This window comes from Macrotis lagotis, chromosome 3 (genome assembly GCF_037893015.1).
Source record: "Macrotis lagotis isolate mMagLag1 chromosome 3, bilby.v1.9.chrom.fasta, whole genome shotgun sequence".
In the NCBI taxonomy this organism is placed as follows: domain Eukaryota; kingdom Metazoa; phylum Chordata; class Mammalia; order Peramelemorphia; family Peramelidae; genus Macrotis; species Macrotis lagotis.
This window is the reverse complement of record NC_133660.1, coordinates 112740444-112761298: the sequence shown is the minus strand read 5'-3', so window position 1 is coordinate 112761298 and position 20855 is coordinate 112740444. Positions and strand designations below refer to the sequence as shown.

The window sequence follows — 20855 nt, the reverse complement described above, 5'->3', positions numbered from 1 at the left end:
ACTTAACCCCATTTGCCTTGCAAAAACCTAAATAATAATAAATAATAATAATAATAAAATAATCTCTGCATCCATAGATCAATATCTAGACAGGATAAGATTGCCATAGATTCTTTTCTTTTATTAAACTTCCAATTTGCATAATATAATATAACTTTCCTATAGCTAAGTTGTTAAAGAAAAGATCCATCCTCTACTTCAGTGGTTTCTCTTTCACTTTGACTAGAGAATAAACTAGTTATGCTGACATTTAAGAACATCAACCATCTGGCTCCAATAAATCTGTTCAATCTCGATCAATCAAGCCTTTTATTAAGTACCTAAGTAATGCCAGACCCTGTGTTAATCACTGGGTATTGCAAAGAAAAGGCAGTGAGGTGGCAGAGTGAATAGGGCACCTCTCCTGAAGTCAGGAAGATTCATCTTCCCATAAGTTCAGATTGCCTTAGACATTTACTAGCTGTATGACTCTGTTTGCCTTAGTTTTTTCTTCAGAGAAGGAAATGGCAAACCACTTTAATATCTTTGCCAAGAAAACCCCAAATGGGGTCATGAAGTCATGACTCAGTAGCACCAAAACAGATCTGAGAATCATCTTCATTGAGTTGTTAATTCAGCTGATAATCACCAAGTGAGATTATATAGGAAGAAAAAAAGGGAACTCAGTACAGATCTTTGGGGGATTCCTTGATTAGTGGTACAGGTGAGCTTATCTCATATTAATTTTCCTCATATTAATCACTCTCCTTATGTTCTCTGAAAAGACACCTAACTTCTTTCTTTCTCCCATTTTTGGCCTTCTCTCTCTCCCCTTTCTCTTAGTTCTTACTTATATTATGACAGAATCACAGAATCTGACACTTGGAAGAGATCTCAGCAACCATTTAGTTCAACCTGGACAGGAAAGACTCTCCATTTTAGCATAGCTTATAAATGACTTTCCAACCTCTGCTTAGTGATCATGAAGGTCAGAGAATCTACCACCTCTCAAGGAAAGTCTTTGTACAGCTTTAATTGTTAAGAAGTGGTTCCTGACATCTTACCTGAATTTGTCTTTGAAACCTCTATCCATTTCTCCTGGTTCTGCCCTCTGGTTCCATACAGAACAAATCTAATCTCTTCTTCCAATTTGATAGTCTTTCAGATATCCAAACAGAGCTGTCATGTATCCTGTGAATCTTCTTTTCTCCAGGCTAAAGATACCAAATTCCAGTAATTGATTCTTCGTGTATCATGAACTTAAGACTCTTCACCATCCTCTCCTATAGCCTCTGGCTTATCAATATCCTTCTTTAAACCATTTTTCCCAAAAATGAACACAATGCTCAAAATGAGGTCAGATAAAACCAAATGTAGTGGCATTAGCCATTCCCTGTTCCTGGAAATTATACTGCCTAAGGCTGCCCAAGAACACATCAGCTTCATTGACTACTACAGTCACACTGCTGACTGATAGCCTCTGGTCTGAATCACCCAATCCATCTCTATTCTAGGCTCTCTATTTAGGGCTACTTCTGTGAGTTTCAGTGTCTCCAACTCCCAGATGAATATAATCTCCACTCCCTCTGATTTTTCATAGTACTCATGTTCTTTGGCCTCTCTTTAGCTTTCGCCACACTTTCTTTTGTCTTATATTGACTTGGTGACATATTATACTCCCTTCCACTCTTAGTCTATAAATTGTTGAAAACAGATCTGTCATGTCTTTTGAATTCTCAGCTGTCAGACAGTTAAGAACATTTTTTTAAGAGGAAGATGCTAAACAAAGTATTGGGATACAGTCAGGAGATGATATGTGGTATGTTAGAAACATCCAGAAAGCCAAGCTTGTGGGATCTTAGAGTATGCACAAAGACTACTGGGAAAATAAATGTTTTAATTGCATAAGATTAAACTGAAATATTATACTAAAGGCCCCCATTACTGAAAAACTGGTTTTAAAAATCTATTGTATATACAATTAACAAATTATTGGTTAATATTGTTATAACAACCAAGGATTTGTTTTTAAATCAAAATAAGCTCCAGGACTCAACATTTATGTAACATAATTAGTAATCAGTGAATTATTCCCTATACTATAAAAAGCAAACAGCACTGAAGTTGTTAGGCTATTTTTAGAATGTTTCTTTAGATGAATCCACCTGGGTAGATTCTTTTGCAGCTCATCTCCCTCTAAAAGGTCTCTCTGTATCTCTTCCCCTTAATTCTTAAGATTATTATTAGTTAATATTAATCCTTAAGATTAAAAGAGGAGAAGATGTTAAGAGAAGAAGGAAGAGAGAAAACAACCCAAATGTATCACTGGAGTTTAAAAAGAGCAATGGAAAAAGAAAATAAATAAATAAGAAAATAAAAGTGAATGAATGAATATGAATATGAATATGAATGAATAAATAGATAGATAAATAAAAAGGGCAATAGAAACCAATCTCTTCCAGATCTGCTTGGTGTTCCAAGGCAGGTCTCCATCTTCATAACTCTTCTAATTTTCCTTGAGGCTGCAAGCATCTGCTTTTGTCATCCTTGATTTTAAATATTTGAATCATTCTCATTCTAGGAAAAACTAGTTCCCTTTACATTCCCTTTCCAGTAGAATTCTATGGAGACACATTTTAGATAACCATCAACTGCACCACATGGAATTTGGTTTTTCTCCTTGGGTCCCAGGAGCATCCTACTTTCAGTGTTTCAGGGTGTTCATTAATAGCAGTGGATCAAGCATGGCAAAACATAAAATGTGAAAATGATTTAGAGAGGACTGGAATTGGAGCAGACCTGTGATTTTATTGATATTTTGCAAGCTGGTGCCTACTCTTCAAGTGAAGTCTTGGGGAACTGCCCAAGTAATAAGTGACTTGCAAGAGGTCACAGCCAGTATGTGTCAGACTGTAGGACTGAACTCAGGTCTTTCTGATTCTGAGGTTAGTTCAGTGTTCTACTTTGGGCTGCTATTCTTATTGAGCGTACTGAATAACGATTTAGTATCTTCCACTGTAGCCCAGCTCCAGTGCTTAGTGGTCACTGAGACTGACCACAGCACAAACTCCTGAAAATCTTTCCAGGCTGAAAAAACTTGTCGTCTAAGCCTGGTGATGACTGTATTTTGGAGAAGCTCATCATAAGAAATTTTGCCACAGATGCTCATGAATACTATTTAATAAGGTTTAGAGCAGTTCTAATCTGTCTTGATGAAGGGAGTACCTAAACAAATGAAATCAGGTCTCAAAAGTATATGTTAATCTTTATTTATTGTAATGATAATATTGTATTATAGTAATGTTAATAATACAACATAAAACACTACAGTGTTTTAGATTTGCAAAGCATTTTGGATACATCTTCAAAACAAACGTGTAAGATAGTGTTTCTATAAGTATTGTTAACCCTCCTTTATAGATGAGTAAACTGAGGTATAGAGAAGTTTAGAGATTTGTCCATAGTCAGCTCAGCTAAGGTATCCATTATAGAATCTGAATCTAAGTCTTTCTGATTCCAACTCCAAAATTTTATTCACTATGCCAGACATTTTATTTTTGCATTAAAATGGTCTTTTTCTTCTGAATTTTTCTCTCTAGGTATTCTGAATTATAAAAAGTTTCCTTTGTTTATTCCTTAGGCATAACATAGGATTTCCTATAGTGGAATGTTCTCCTGATGGACAATTTATTCTGTCTAAGCCTCAAGACACAGGAGGCCTTGTCTCTTTTGGTACTGTAGCTGAACAGTTGGTATATGAAATAGGAAATCCTCAACTCTACCTCTTGCCAGATGTGACTTGTGACTTTTCTCAAGTCACTGTTACTGAAATTCCAGGTCAGTAACCACAATGACTAAAAGAGAAATATGGAAATATGTTTTGGGAAAGTTTAGTGTGGATTTGGTAGAGATGAATATAGACATAGTCTGATGTATATTTCAAATATAATCTGTATTTTCAAATAAAATTTTAGTTGTTTATCAAATCAAAGGTCATTTTCTCCAAGTATAATTTAAAACTTGATAACTTTGGACACAAATATTAATGTATAGGTTAGAAACTTTTTAGAAGGGATAAATGAAGCTCCTTAGCTCTTGATAAGGAACCTAGTCAAACATCTGCAGACTTATAAAATCTGAGACTCAGAAGAGATCTCAGAAAGCCATCTCATCCCACACATGTCCAAAGGAATCACACTATTCTATTACAAACACCACTATTTTTTAAATTTTTTTATTTTATATTATTAAAATAATCATGTTGTGAGAGTAATCATAAACCCCCCTTCCCCCAAAAAAAGATGAGAAACCTCAAGAACAGTAAGAAAGAAAAAAAGTGTACTTCAGCCTGCATTCAGATTCCAATGCCTCTGTCTCTGGGATGAGTTGCTTTCTTTACCATAGCCACCAGAAAAGTTGCTTCGCTATTTTTAGCTGTATTTCCCTCCACTCTATTCCTCCTCACTCACATCTATTCCATTCTCTCTCCTTTCATCCTGTCCCTGTTCAGAATATCATATTACAAGCCCTACAAACCCTTACTGTAGATGCTGCCAGTTTTGTTTAATACTGACTATAGAGCCATGGGTAGTTGAATTGTTTGTTTTTGGCAGCTTTTAGTATTTTCTCCTTGACATGGGAGTTCTGGAGTTTGGCTATAATATTCCTGGAAGTTTTTCTTTAGGGATCTCTTTCAGGAGGTAATCGGTGAATTCCCTCAATTTCTATTTTACCATCTGCTTCTAGGATCTCTGCAATTTTTTTGTATTATTTCTTGAAAAATGAAGTCTAGGCTCTTTTCCTGGTCATGAATTTTAAGTAGACCAATTTTTAAATTATCTCTTCTGGATCTGTTTTTGAGTTCAGTTGTTTTTCCAATGAGATATTTCACATTTTCTCCTAATTTTTGTTTTTTGGAAGAGTTTTATTTCTTCCTGAGTTCTTGCAAAGTCATCAGCTTCCTTTAGTTCCATTCTGCATTTGGATGAGTTATTTTCTTCAGAGAGCTTTTTTATCTCCTTTTCCAGCTGGCCAATTCTGCTTTTTAAGGCATTCTTCTCCTCATTTGCCTTTTGTGTTGTTTTTTCCATTTGGCCTAAACTGGTTTTTAATATGTTATTTTATTCAGTGGTTTGGGGTTTTTTTGAGAACCTTTTTTTTAGGTTTTTACAAGGCAAATGGGGTTAAGTGGCTTGCCCAAGGCCACACGGCTAGGTAATTATTAAGTGTCTGAGACCAGATTTGAACCTAGGTACTCCTGACTCCAGGTCCAGTGCTTTATCCACTGTGCCACCCAGCCGCCCCGCAGTGTTTTTTTTTTGTATTTCTTTCACAAAGTAGCATTTTTCCTCTCAATTTTTCCTCTACCTCCCTTAATTGCTTTACAAAGTCTTTTTTGTGCTCATACATAGCCTGAGCCCATTTTCTATTTCTCTTGGAGGTTTTGGATACAGAAGCTTCCATTTTGTCATCATCTGAGTATATATTTTAATCCTCCTTGGGACCTAAGTAATTTTCTATGGTCAGATTCTTATTTTTCTTTTGTTTGCTCATTTCCTCAGCCTATGACTGATTTGCTGCACTTCCAAGGCTTTGGGAAGTTTTGGGACACTCCACAGGGACCTTAATTCCTCCAGGGTCTTATGAGAGCCTCTGACTTCTCTCTTGCCTGTGCTCTGGTATGTGGATGACCACAGGCCCTCCCCTCTGCCCATAACAATTATTGTCTCCACTCTGTGGATGAGAACATTAAGGCTAAGAAAAGTTTAAATGACTTAAATCAAACCAATTTACTTTAGGTACCTGAGCCAAGATCCAAATTCTGGCATTTTTATGCCCAAGTTATCATTCCTTTCCCTGTAGCTTGCTCTCCCTTAAAGAAAATGTTTTCATCCTATGAAGTCTGAAAAATTTTGTTTAGAATCTGGCAACTATTTTCACCAAGGGATGTTCTGAACCTTGAAAATGGTACCAGTCTAAAAGAAAATATTGAATTTGGCTTCAGTGATTAAAAACATTTTACTTATTTTCCCAATTTAAGTTAACTGTGTCATTCAATATTTTTGTTGCCAACTAAATTTAACTTTCCTGACTCTCTTATTTTGGGCTTGGCCTGTTCTCTTATGCACAACACAAGCCGAGAATTAAAAATAACATTTTTGATTTTGAATTTGTTTTGGCTTCTTTTAGCTAAATATCACGGAAAATAATCTATCATTATTAAATCAGTAGTTGTTTCCCAGACTTTTTCTCCATCTTGTCTGTTAATCATTGTTTTATCATTTTGTTTAAAAGAAAATGTCATTTAAACCAAGTAATAAACTTATGTGAAAAAATATTATGTTCTCTGTACTCTCCCAAGCCCCCCAAATTAGAAGTATTGCTTAGAAGACTTGATAATTTCTATTATTGCCATTAACCATACCACAAGACAGCTTAAAGCAATTGATTAAACTTTAATAAACAGTTTAAAATGAAATCATCATGAAGACAATATAAAATAGCCTTAATAAGTTTTTCTCTCTCTGTCTCTGTCTTTGTCATTCTCTCTCTCTCTCTCTCTCTCTCTCTCTCTCTCTCTCTCTCTCTCTCTGTCTCTCTCCCTTCTCTCTCTGTCTACTTCTCTCTGTCTCTGTCTCTCTCTGTGTCTGTCTCTCTCTTCTCTCTCTCTCCCTTCTCTGTCTCTATCTCTGTCTCTGTCTGCCTGTCTCTGTCTCTCACTCTCTCTCTCTCTCTCTCCCCCCTCCTCTCCCTCTCTCCCTTCTCTCTCTGTCTGTCTGTCTCTGTCTCTCTCTCTCTCTCTCTCTCTCTCTCTCTGTCTTTCTCTGTGTGTGTGTGTGTGTGTGTGTGTGTGTGTGTGTGTGTGTGTCTCTATCTCTCTGTCTCTCTCTTAGGAAATAACCTCTCAGTGAACTTTTGGCTCACAAATGACCTGATATGACATAATTGAACTCACAATGAACTTTCACATGTACTTTCAATTATCCTCAAGAAATATAACAGATGGAAAATAGACAGATTTCTCAAATATTTTTAGTTGCAAGCACTTCGCCATGTCCAACAGAGACAACAGGGCAGGCTATCTCTTGCCATTGTTTATCTTACTGATTTTATTGTACTCCCGGCTGTTCAGTTATAATTCATGTCTGAACTAAGAGGTGCTGCTTTGTTTCAATTTGATGGACATCTTTGATTTAAAATATATAGGGTGTCTATATATTTATATACACATATGAACATACCTATATATTGACATGTAAACATACAAATCTGTAGACCTTTTTCACATAAATAGTTTATGCACCCAGGTGTGCAGATTGGCATGTGTGTGTGTGTGTGTGTGTGTGTGTGTGTGTGTATACATATATATATATTTTTTAAATACTTAATACATATAAACCCTTCATTTAAGTCCTGTTGTGATGACTTATAGTGATTTTGAGATAACTCTGGATTCTCAAAGACTGTTAATAGAATGAAAGATCAGAAAAGCCCAACTAGGCTAGAAAGGTTTGTACATGCAACCCATCACAAGCATATTTGTGTCATCTGCTGACCAAGTTTGGAAAGACTTATTAGACTTATTGCATGGTTGGTTAAAGGGTAATGTTTTTTGGTCATATCAACTTAAAAAGATTGGTGCGGAGAGGTTGCACTCTCCATCAGTAAAGGGATTATCTACTCCAAAGAAGTTTTGAAGTTAGAGAAATGAGAGAAGAGAGAGAGAGAGAGAGAGAGAGAGAGGAGAGGAGAGGGGGAGAGAGAGAGAGAGAGAGAGAGAGAGAGAGAGAGAGAGAGAGAGAGAGAGAGAGAGAGATGAAAGGGAGGAAGAGAGAGAGTCAATACTTAAGACCTTCAGGGGTCCAGCCATTATATAACCATGTCACTGAAGTTGTTCAGGGCAGCCTTTGCTCTTTATTGGATAAGCTAATGGGAAATGGCCCTAGCATTTCCAACAATCACTTTTTTAAAGTTCCTTAGTCAAATATCAAGCTTGGCTCTTGATTTAGTCTTAGATTAGATTTAATCTTTAAACTACCTAGAATGACTTTGTTTCTATGATTATTATTTTGAGAATTATGGATAGGATGTATTAATCATTATTATACATAGTACCCAGTAAGTCAGGGAAACTATTATTTTAATATAATAAAAAACAATTATGAAACCTTTTTCCCTCTTTAAAAAAAAAAAACAATAGCTATTCACAGGTGTTCCTATTTTATGTCCAGAGTACAATAGAGTGCCATTCATCTATTTAAGGTCAAATATTTTTATGCTATTTGACATTACCCTGTATGGCATTTTAGGTGTTATTTAACACAAAGAAAGATTGATTGATTGTGCCTGGTTTATATAAAATTAAAGCCTAGTCTTGATTTGTGTGTCTATTGGATACCATGAATAATTGCACATTCAAATTTGCACTATTCAGAATTGTGATTCTGTAAAATATGGTTGTTCGTTCCAGCCCAAAGAAAATAAATATGCAAATTCAACTAATGTGACCCCATCACAGTATTCTCTATTCACAATAGTTAGGACCTAGCTATAATAGAAATTACTAAAAGATATTTAAAGATCTTATCTCTGCTTCAGTTCATTGTAGGAAGGAGTAAAGATTAGTCTAAACCTATGTATGTGTATCAAAGGCAGCTCCTTCTGACTTTCAAAAGCCAAATGCTAAATGTTCACCATGATCATTAACAACTTCGAAAGTGGCAAATGCTACAAATCAGACCTTCATTTATTGTTTGATTGATTGTCAAGATTTGAGAAAGTGATGGAGAAAATTTTAATAATGTGAATTAAACTTCAAAGTGTGTTATATGTACTTTTTTTCCCCCAGAGATCCAGTTGGTAAGCATTTACCAGCACACTATTAGGTCAAATTTTTTTCAAACAATGGCTGCTGGTGTCATTGCAAGAGTCTATAAGGCTAAGACACAAGACTGTACCCCTAAATGAAATGTCTTATCTAGACCTCAGTAATAATGCTTGTGCCTCTAATGATATAGGCTTATAGAAGAGTGAAAAAAATCAGTTACACAAACATACTAATAAATTCATTCTTATTTTTCAGTATGAGTTTATTATAACAACGACCTCTAAAAAAGAATGCATACGTCTTGATTTAAGAGAGGTTCTGTAAAATAGATATTGAGTTTTTCTTCTTAATATTTAGGTACTGAAAATGGTGCCGTGCAAGTCAGTGGGGCAAAAGGATCAGCTCCTTCTGCATCTTACAAGGTTCCTTTCTTTTTCCTTTTTTTTTTCTTTTGATATTTTTGTCAGTGATTTAAATGATATTTCACAAAGACCAATTTTATTACAATGCAATGAAAATTATGCATTAGGTTTGGGTAAATTCCATTTTTAAAAATTTACAAAGAACATAGTTTTGTGTGATAAGGTCAATAGCTAGATTTCTATATATTGGTAAAAACTAACTTGGAATATTTCAAGTCCAATGTTGTTTCCACTGTGTCACATTACCTCTAGGTGAAGTTAGAGGATATTTCTGCTATAGGTAGCCATCTAAAACAAGAGCATGTTGAGTTGTGAAAACCTACAGTGAGTTTTAGAAACTAGGGAGAGACAATTGGACTGGTCTATAAAGGGGAAAGGTAGTAAAGAAGACTGGAAATGTAGACTGATCTTTGGCTATAAATGGTTTCCATCCTCTGTTATCTTTGCCTAATGCACTAATCTAGAGAATGTCTTTCTGAATGAAATTACCTGTTCTGTTTTCTTCACAGTTGGGCATCAAAATGAACTGCAATTTTTGGTGAATTATTCAGTTTTTTTTTTAATTTTTCAAGGCAATGGGGTTAAGTGGCTTGCCCAAAGCCACATGGCTAGGTAATTATTAAGTGTCTGAGGTCGGATTTGAACCCAGGTACTCCTGACTCCAAGGCTGGTGCTCTATTCACTGCGCCACCTAGCTGCCCAGAATTACTCAATTCTTTTGGCAATCCCCATAGTATGCACACAGCCTTAATGAGTACAGGATTTCTTTTCATTTGGGGGGGGGGGGGCAATATGTAGAAATGGACAGTTTATTTAGCTTACACAGTCATGTTTCCATGATTCAGGAATGATGCAAGAATCCAAGAATGGGAAAGTATGATAGATTGAGAAATAGTAGTTCAGAGAATACCCACTTTTTTTTTTTAGGTTTTTTGCAAGGCAAATAGGGTTAAGTGGCTTTCCCAAGGCCACTTACTTGTCTGAGACTGAATTTAAACCTAGGTACTCCTGACTCCAGGGCCGGTGCTTTATCCACTGTGCCACCTAGCTGCCCCTGAATACTCACTTTTAATATTGAAAATAATGTTTAATTTTTTGAAATTGATAAAAAAAGGGCAAAAACCACATAATTTTAATAATACATATTGTTTTGTAATACTATGTAATATATTTGTTTTCTTTTTTCCCAATTTTGAATGTGTCCAGAAGTGGGAAAAATGATGGTTCCATCAAATAATAATTTAAGAATGATAATAGAAATGAAAAAACAAGGTTGAACATAAAAGGTTGATCATCTTTCTCCTTTAGAAACTAACAAGGAAAGGGAACAGACACAGAGACTTTTAAAAAATTGGCATGGACAAACTTTGATCTATAATTATGTCTATACAATTCCCAATTTGAAGCCATCATTGCCAAAAATACATTTGGTGTGCCCAAATAGTATGATGTCCTTGGTGGTGCACAAAGTACATTTAATTGGTAATATCACTAATTCATTATAAATAATAGAATATAAGCATCTTGAAGATGGGGACTGTTTTGATTTTTTTTTCTTTGTGTCCCCAGTGCCTTGTAATGGATGTTTAATAAATACTTATTGAATTAAATTGAATTGACATTATCTAACACGCATCAGCTTGAATATACTAAGTAGACAATGGCAAAACCATTTCATTGATTTCATTTCAATAAAAGGCATCTTCTACAAGAAATTGATTATGAACTGCTCTTTAGTACTTTTATAATAATTAACATAGAATATTAACATCTTCCAAGGGATATTATGATTCTGTTAAGTGTGATTGTCTTAAAATAAAGATTCTGCCATCTTTATGGAGCATAGATGAGTTCTTTTGCAACTTGGAACCTGAGATTTAATATTTAGTTTTAGTGGTAAGATATTCAGTGTATTTAGTCAGTTCAGTGTTTTTTATACTTAACAATAACACCACCCATAGTGATCACAGTGTGTATCTGAAAGACCCATTGCATACATGAATTAATCATTGTATATTAAGATCTTGGTCAGATTTGTATGGTAGATATAGTTGGATCAAGTGGAAAGAAAAGCTTGATTTTCATAGAGTTTGAAAAGCAATAAAACATTTAAAACTCTACTAAGTTCAGAAATAAGAGTTCAGGGGCGGCTAGGTGGCATAGGGGATAAAGCACCGGCCCTGGAGTCAGGAGTACCTGGGTTCAAATACGGTCTCCTTAATAATTACCTAGCTGTGTGGCCTTGGGCAAGCCACTTAAGCCCATTTGCCTTGCAAAAAAACTAAAAAAAAAAATTGAAAAAAAAAGAAATAAGAGTTCAGCAATAAAGTTAATCAGACTCGTAGTTCACTTTTTTTAATTGATGGAAACACTTTAAATTTTTGGTTTATTTTGTTTTTACTGTTAGCTCAATGAGATTTTAAAAATGGATGTTTATCTCTTAATTTTTAATGAATCCTCTCTGTATCATAAAGCTAATCTTCTAAGCTAAATTTTACATACCTTTGAAAGTATATAATTTTATGTTTCTAATTTTTGTTTTGCAAATGAGTAGACTCTTTTTCAATTAGATCATTTTCATGTGTGAGGCTTAGCTATGGTCTTCACACTTTATCCCCACAAATGAATTAACACAATGCCCTCATCTTGCAGCTCTGAGACTTGCTGTTTTGTTTAGGAGAAATTGTTTCTTTTTTTGTTATTATTATAAACCAGAGATACTTCTGCACTCCAATTCTGGGATATTTTATTATTAACTACAGATAAATCCCTTGGCTTAATTTTGTAACATTTTGTCAATAGGTAAGTGCTTCTTACCCAGATGGTTTCAAAGCAACTGCAGTATGTCCAATAGGAGGACCAAGAGCCATAGAAAAAGGAAAACGGATAGCTGAAAGTATTTTGAGAAGGTTGGTGTCTGATATAGAGGTATACATTTTCTTTCCCTTTTGTTTGCTTAATAACAATAATAATAATAGCTGTCATTTGTACATCATCTACTTTTGTGCCAGGGACTTAGCCAAATACTTCAAAAATAACATCTCATTTGATCCTCACCACAACCCTAGGAGGTAGATCCTTTTATTATTATCTCCATATTACAGTTGAAGAAATTGAGGCAGAGTTTGAGTTGTCCAAGGTTACAGGTAATATTTTTGTATTCTCTGCAAGGAAATATCTGAGGTCAGAATGAATAGAGGGCTTCAGGTTCAAGTCTCTACTGACTTGGACCACCTAGATGTCTGCTCGTTTTTGGCTCTAAAACTCTTTAATGAAGACACAAGGCATCCTTATAAAATTTTCAGATGTGAGTCTTTTACTACTACTTTGACTTTACCCAGTTGAGAGACTGGACTACCTGACTTTATGGTCATTATTTAAATTTAATGTAGCAGAAGATGTTATGTTGAATGAGTCCTATAGAGAAGATGCACCTATGTTTCCTCTCATAGTCCAAGAGTTTACATTCTTCAAGACAAAGTATGCTGCATAGTTGTATACAATTCGAGGGGCATTCAAAGAAATCCCAAAGGTTCACTCAGTTTATCTTGCAGTTTCAAAGCAAGAATACCCTTAAACAAAAGGAGTTTTATTTCTCTCAAGAGTATTCAGAGATGAGCATTTCACAATTTCCTCTGGTAACAGTACATAATCTTGTGTTTCTGATCAAGGAGATCTTTCTCATATCAGTGCTAAATCACCTATATCACCTCCTTAAGAGAATCCAAGGAGGCTGAATGTATTCTCTCCTAGGCCCTCTTCTTGGCTTCCTCTTAATAATCTCATCAGCTCCCATGAGTTAAACTATGCTGATGATGTCCACATCTGTGTATCTGGTCCCAGTCTCTCTTCTAAATGTCAGTCCTGTTTCACCAGGTGCCTATTTCAATTGGACGTTTCAAATTGGATGTCTCAAAGACATGTTAAACAAAGCATATCTATAAATGAACATATCTTTTCTCTTTTCCTTGTTCAAGCTGACCTATTTCTTTGAAAGGCATCACCATTTGTCCAGTCTTCCAGGTTGGTAACGACAGCATTATCCTCAACTTTTCACTTTCCCTTATTCCACATATCTAATCAGTAGCCAAGTCTTGCAATTTCTACCTCCACAATATCTCTTTTACTCACACATTGGAGACCCTCATCACCTCTCACTTTTGTAATTTCAGTAACATCCTAATCCATCTCCTTTCCTCATCTCTGGCACATAACACAAAGAGATGTCAAAGTGTGACTGCCCTATTTAAAGGCTTCCAATGGCATCTAGGAGAGATGTTCAGTTCCTCTGTTTGACTTTTAACAGTTTGTCCCAACCCTTTATTCCAACCTCATTGGCCGTTACCATCTCTTAGGTTCACACACACATACACCCTGGAATGCTCTCTCTCCTTAACTGCCTCTTTTAAGATGCAGCTCAAAGCAGCTTCATCTTCTGTAAGACTTTTTGTAAAGACTAGCCCCATCTGGGGTGGCTAGGTGGTGCAGTGGATAGAGCACCACCCTGGAGTCAGGAGTACCTGAGTTCAAATCCAGCCTCAGACACTTAATAATTACCTAGCTGTGTGGCCTTGGGCATGCCACTTAACCCCATTTGCCTTGCAAAATCCTAAAAAAAAAAAAAAAAAAAAAAAAAAAAACTAGCCCCATCTACTAGTGTTCTCACTCGGTAACTTCCTTGTATTTAATGACCTATATAACTCTTAGAGAGCAGGGATTATCTGTATCTCTTGGGCCTAGCCTAGGGCTTGGTCTATAGTAATCACTTAATAAATATCGGTAGATTGAATGATTGTTCTTTATTCCTGCCCCCCTCCCCTGTCTTATCTTCTCTGAGTTAAACAATCCCTAAACTTAAATATTTTTTCATTTGTTTCTTGAGTCCATTAGTTATTTTTATTACTGTCTTCTTAAATTTTTTTAATTCACATCTGGTTGGACCTTTACCTATAATCAATATTTTGGGGGGGGTCTTTACATATAACCAATATATTAATAGTTCTATTCAGTGCTATATAGATGAGAGTTACCTTGTAACTTCTATATATTATAGTCTTGTTTGTATAGGTGTATAATCTTTCACATGTGTTTATACATTTATGTATGTATGTATATATATAAAACACACACAGAGGACTATAGCATACCACAATCTACATTATGTACATACTATAATATAGCATTCAGTTATCCCTTCCACATCTCAGGGTTTAGGTGCCTAGGTGCATGGTACCCCTCTCTTCCTCCCACTCCCCACATCTAGAAAAACTTCATAAAATTTTCTGACCATCTCTTCATATTGGAGAAGAAATCTAATAATTATGGTATTAAATATATAATATAATGATATTATACAATATTATTCATTTTTTAATTTATTATACAATACTATTCATTTTATGCCTTTCTGAGTTTCTCAACTTTTATTGTGTCTTCTTCTGCCCTTTGCATATCATCTGCACCTTCCACAAAAAGCCCCCAAATTCTCTTTTAATTCTTTATGCCAACCCATGATATACTGAAACCATGATAGGGAAAGTCACATGGAAAAAAAGTGGAAGGAATAATTGTGAATGTGCATGTATTTTTTATGTATACATGTATGTATATATGTATATAAAATATAAATATGCATATATATAGTATTGTATATACTATAGATAGAATTCACATACTGTAGTTTTCCATATCTATTCTATGCATAGAAATAGATATGTGTTTTCTCAATATATAAAATATGTACAAAAAATATAGAAAATATATAATACTGTACAAATGTTTGCATATATTTTTGGAATATTCATGTGGAGAACTATAGAATGTAGAAGACACAAAAGAATTAATGTTACAAAAGTCATATCCACAAAAATTGCTACTTCCTAAAAGAAAAATAAAAGAAATTAATCTCATCCCTCCCTCTTTCCAGTAGCATAGAGAAGGAAAAAATACAGTGGGAAGGGTTGAAGTGGGAAAATTTTGAAAGGAAGGAATGAAAGGTAATTGAAAAGATGTCAGAGCAAGGGTATAGGCCCAAGAAATTGGGCAAGATCCAGTTTTCAAGGGGGCAGATTAGCTGGAGGATATCTTTCAGCCAAATACTCAATTTTTCTATTTTTCTTGGTCTCATTGCTTTCTTGAATATATTATTTATTTGTTTGTTTGTTTGTTTTGGGGGGTTGCAAGGCAATGGGGTTAAGTGACTTGCCCAAGGCCACACAGCTAGGTAATTATTAAGCATCTGAGGCCAGATTTGAACTCAGGTACTCCTGACTCCAGGGCCAGTGCTCTATCCACTGCACCACCTAATCTCCCCGCTACTCTAGTATCTTTGAGTGATGAAATAGTAGGAATCCAACCAGGGATTGGTTGGGACCTGGACCAGAAGCAGAGTTTATACTTGGGGTGGGGGGCACCAAAAATAGCAAACCCTTATGGAAATTATTGGGAACGAAAGAAGTATAGCCTCCCCAAGTATCTCCAAATGGGGCAGCATCTCTGAGTCTCACTAAACATGGTTATTGACCTTGTCAGGTTCCATAAGCAAAGGGATGATGATACCACTTTGCAATAGTTTCTTTGGGATTTTTAAAATGAGAACTTTTTTCTTTGCTAGAACTCGCCTAATGTTTGAAGAGCTGGGCTTGGAAGATTATAGTGCTATTCACATTCAGATCTTAGGAGCTGAAGAAACATATGGGCCCCATGCAAAAGTCAACCTACATGGGGTAAGTAGCTTCACATGCTTGGTAGTGCTCGATTATTCTCTGCTTAGTTAGATAATGATGAGGTCCCAGGTCCATCAATGGAACCAAGGGACTCCTTAGCAAGATCCTCCAAGCATTCCTTATTTCTCTTTATTTGCCTTAAAAAAAAATCAATACCATGTCTAAGAGTTTGAGTGTATAGATTTACCTGGCTGTTATAGTAACTTTGGTTATTTCTTTTGTAGCATATATGTCTTTGATCTGTATTTCTGTTAAAAGGTTTGTTTCAATATGAATATTACCTACCTATCTATGTCTTTTCTTTCCTTCTCTGCTTCTTATTGCTAAAATATTTGGGGCTGATTTTAAGCAGGTTCATATTCTTACCTATGTGATCTTCATTAAAATCACCACAGCTAATGTTACCTGAAATACTGCAAGCCTGTAGTGACCATGGTGATTGCTTATTATGAAGACTACAAACACAAAAACTTCATTCAGATCCCTGACAGTCTTGTGCTCATTTCCATTCATTAGACCATAGAAGCTACATTTATCACCACAATTAAGCTTCTTTTTCATTCAATAAACATGTACTAAATGCCCTGTCATTTTTTCAGCTGTGTCTGACTCTTTGTGACCCCAGTTGAGGTTTTCTTGGCAGAGATTCTAGAGTGTTGGCCATTTCCTACTCCAGATCATTTTACATCTGAGGAAACTGAAGTTAGTGACTTGCCCAGGGTCACACAGCTAGTAAGTGTCTCAGGCCACATTTGAATCTTCTTGACTCAAAGCCATGTACTCTATCCACCTCACCACCTACCTGCTCCTATGCCTTTCTCCAGGTCTTTTTATTTTTATTTTTTTTTTAGGTTTTTGCAAGGCAAATGGGGTTAAGTGTCTTGCCCAAGGCCACACAGCTAGGTAATTATTAAGTGTCTGAGGCCGGATTTGAACTCAGGTACTTCTGACTCCAGGGCCGATGCTCTATCCACTGCACCACCTAGCTGCCCCTCTCTAGGTCTTTTTAAAATCCCACAAATGTAGCTCTCAAGTTCTCCATCAGTCTCCTTTGCTCTCACTAGAGACTAGCTGCCTCCTCTTCAGACATTTTCTTGATACCCTCATGCTATTTCTCACATGAACATCATCTGTGTTAAGGCCCCCCACCATACTTCTCTACATTGTGTTTTGACCTAGGTCTCCAGAGATTCTAGTGGTCCACAGTTTGCAGTCATTATCATCATCAGAAGGATGTTGGTGTTAATAAAAGATGAGTATGTGTGCTAGGGAACAACTTGTGATCCCATAAAGTCTCAACAAATGTAATCCAGTCTGTTCCTTTCTCTGTGATGCTGTTTAAGTGAAACTCAATTATATACATAAGACCCATGGTGCTCTTTTGTGCCAGAAGAGAACACATTTGAATCTTGGCCCGATACATTTAGCATAATTGGCAGGATCTGAAGCAATGAAAAGACTTAGAATACAGAATCACACATTGGCACAAGAACAGACCATGCCTAGCACTGGTAGCTGCACAAGGCAGGCCTATGATAGCCCCTTGAGTATTGTTTAAAATCTGGAACTTGCTACCTAAAGTTAACCTATAATTGTCTTCTCAAGGGTGACAGGGTAAAAGAGGGACACTGAGCTAACACCTGCCTTTGTGAAACTGGATGTCAGTGGTGTGAGAAGTATTATGCTATGGGGCTGACATTTTTTACCTCACTTAGAGAGGTACCAACATCCAGAATCTCACTATCATTTCCATAATATCCAATTCATTGGAGGAAGGAGGGCGGAGTGAGGAGGAAGGGATGAGAGGATGGATTGTGGTAGGACAAAGTGTTGAATTAAACCACTATGTAGATAGATGAAAACAGAAAATAGATGAGACACTGCATGCAAAACAAACTCAAGCTTAATCTGCATTTTAAAGATTTTTTTCATCACTTTATTAAGTCTAGAAATTAATAAAACAGTAAATCAAGTTTTGATTTGTAGCATTTGCTCTTTTCCAAGGTATAAAAACTCACATTGAAAATTTAACAGTCTGCTTTGATGAGCCCATTAGCTGGCACCAACACACTCCTGGTTTCATTTGTTTTCTTACAACCAGCACTGTGCCTGTTATCCCATAAGTCTCAATAAATACTTGGTGTATCAAGTTCAAATAATGGTAGGGTATTTAGGTGCTCTACGGATTACATTTTCTTTATTTATATATTCTTCTGCTCCGTTATTAGTTTGAGACTGTAGCTGATAACATTTACAAACTACATCTTTAATGTACTCAAAACATTTTAAAATTTAAACTGCAAAATTTATGTAGGTCCATTTGCAGGAACTCTTTCTATGTTATTTTTATAAAAGTGTCCCTCTAATGATAAATTTCATTTATTTCTTATTTTGAAGATTTTAATCAAATTAGAAGTAAAAAATTTAAAATTGACAATATGCAGAAAGGAATTTATTCAACAGGTTCCTACCAAATACCTTCTTTTGTAGATGGGCTAAGTGCTATGGGAGACACTAAAAACATTAATTTTAGAAGTTGATTTGAATATCAAGTGACTTTTTAAAACAAAAAATCTTCTAATTAAAAATAAATCAATTGAACCCTTAAAAGTATAGAAATATAAGTAATTAAGTTGAAGAGAAGTAATTAATTATCTCTGTTAGACTTTGTTTCAGTAGTTCTGTACTCTCAACTATTAGTATGAAGTTTCAGTGGTACAAGTAGAAACCAATCTTCATGTTCTCATCCCATGCAATTCTTTTCTTTGTCTTCCCATAAATACTTATGAGGAACCTTCTTTTTCATGCTACTCCATTCAAATACAAATCATATTAGTTCAGGTTATTTGAACTATTTTCCACCGAACTATGTTTTATTTTGCTTCATGCCATAACAATCACCAAGGCTTTACTTTTAAAATATTTCATTTTTAGAGCACCCTGATTTAGGAAGACTCAACAGTTTTACACATTTTGCTTATAAAGGGAATGGATCAAAAAGTCCTTTCATTTGATTATAGTACCCAAAAGGTTAAGAGATTCTTGTGTGTTGCTTTGTAGGCAAGGACTTTGGAAGGACTGGATGTAAACATAAGGGATCTTTAGAACTGTATGGGAAATATTTGATGCTTGATAAAACCCAGAAACAGGAACCAGATGTAAATGTGTAAATATTTTATTTTACATAGAAATATGTGTTCTTTTAGTTTCCAGGCACTCTAATTGCTGTAATTTATACTTATTGACTATAATTAGTGGGTATATAATTTACATTGAGAAAAAATGTCTTGTAAGTCAACTTAACGTAGATTGTTGAGACATAGCTTTTAAAACAAGTATGCTTCAAGGAAAGAAATAAATCATTAATGTTCAGTTTTTAATGTTTTCATGTACATCAATAGAGACAATGAGAGAGGCAAAATTAATTATCAAGTTCTTGTAGAAAGAGCCAGAGCAAAATATGAAAGGTGAAAAGCAAGTCTTCCATTGTCAGTTTTATTTAAATCATTATGACTTACATTTGGGTGGGGCTTGATTCTTCATCAGCAGATGTGGAAGAGGTGCTTGGCTAGGACTTAAAATGAAATGTTTTAATTTTATTTTCAAAATAATAAACCTATGGGATAGGCATGACAAGTCAGTACCCTCATTTTACAGAAAAGGAAACAAGCCAGAATGAGGTTTCAAGAACTTTCTTAAAGAGCAATGGTGTCAGAGCAAGGACTAGAATTCATGTCTCCTGCTACTTCCCTTCATACTTTTTCCTCCCCCCCACCAAGAACCCCCTCAACTTATTATTCCTTTAGCAGATCATGTTTATTTTTTTTTTAAAGTTAAGGTCTTAATGTTGTTTGGAATTTTTTGGTGGTGTTGGAGTATTTATGCTATATCATTACTGACTTGTATCACACATAAATGTATTTTCAGTTAGAGAAAGATTCATTTTATTCACCTGGTGAACATATGACATTTGCTTTTCTAAAGCAAAATTTTTGTTAGCTTTCTGTCTACTATCCAGCTTGCTTTTTTGATATGCTATCACTAGGAATCATGTAAATAAATGAAGAAAACTGTCATGTTCACTAAAGATAACTACAAGTATAGGAAAATTGTTAGTATAATTAATTATATCAACAAACCTATCAGAAATTATATGATTATATCATTAGATGCTGAAAAAGCTTTTGACAAAATACAGCACCCATTCCTACTAAAAACACTAGAGAGTGTAGAAATAAATGGACTATTCCTTAGAATAATAAGCAGTATCTATCTGAAACCATCAATAAGCATTATATTCAATGGGGAGAGGCTAGAGGCATTCCCAAAAAGCTCAGGGGTGAAACAAGAAATGTTAGCTTCAGCAATAAGAGAAGAAAAAGAAATTGAAGGAATTAGAATTGGGAAGGAAGAGACAAAACCCTCACTCTTTGCAGATGACATGATGGTATACTTTGAGAATCTCAAGTTGCAAAGTTGCAGAATGTAAAATAAACCCTCATAAATCCTCAACTTTTCTATATATGACTAGCAAGATACAGCAGGAAGAGCTAGAAAGAGAAATCCCATTCAAAGTAACCTCAGACAATACAAAATACCTGGGAGTCTGTTTGCCAAGATAGACTCAGAAACATTTTGAAAACAATTATAAAACACTTCTCACACAAATTAAATAAGATTTAAATAACTGGGCAAACATCAAGTGCTCATGGATAGGTCAAGCTAATATAATAAAAATGACAATTCTGCCAAAACTAAACTACCTGTTTAGTGCCCTACCAATCAAAATTCCAAAAAACTACTTTAATGAGTTAGAAAAAGTGGTAAGTAAATTCATATGAAGAAATAAAAAGTCAAGAATTTCCAAGGATTTAATGAAAAAAGGTGCAAAAGAAGGTGGGT

General features: G+C 35.2%; 1 protein-coding gene across 1 annotated transcript in view; it reads left to right on the top strand.

The window, feature by feature from the left end:
- Positions 1–20855, top strand: part of LOC141519187 (uncharacterized) — a 134747-nt gene that overhangs the window by 37208 nt on the left and 76684 nt on the right. Inside the window, exons 9-12 of the mRNA XM_074231572.1 lie at positions 3620–3816; positions 9164–9228; positions 12031–12137; positions 15842–15953. Coding sequence (XP_074087673.1) covers positions 3620–3816; positions 9164–9228; positions 12031–12137; positions 15842–15953 — 481 coding nt within the window. The remainder of the gene's footprint in view (positions 1–3619; positions 3817–9163; positions 9229–12030; positions 12138–15841; positions 15954–20855) is intronic.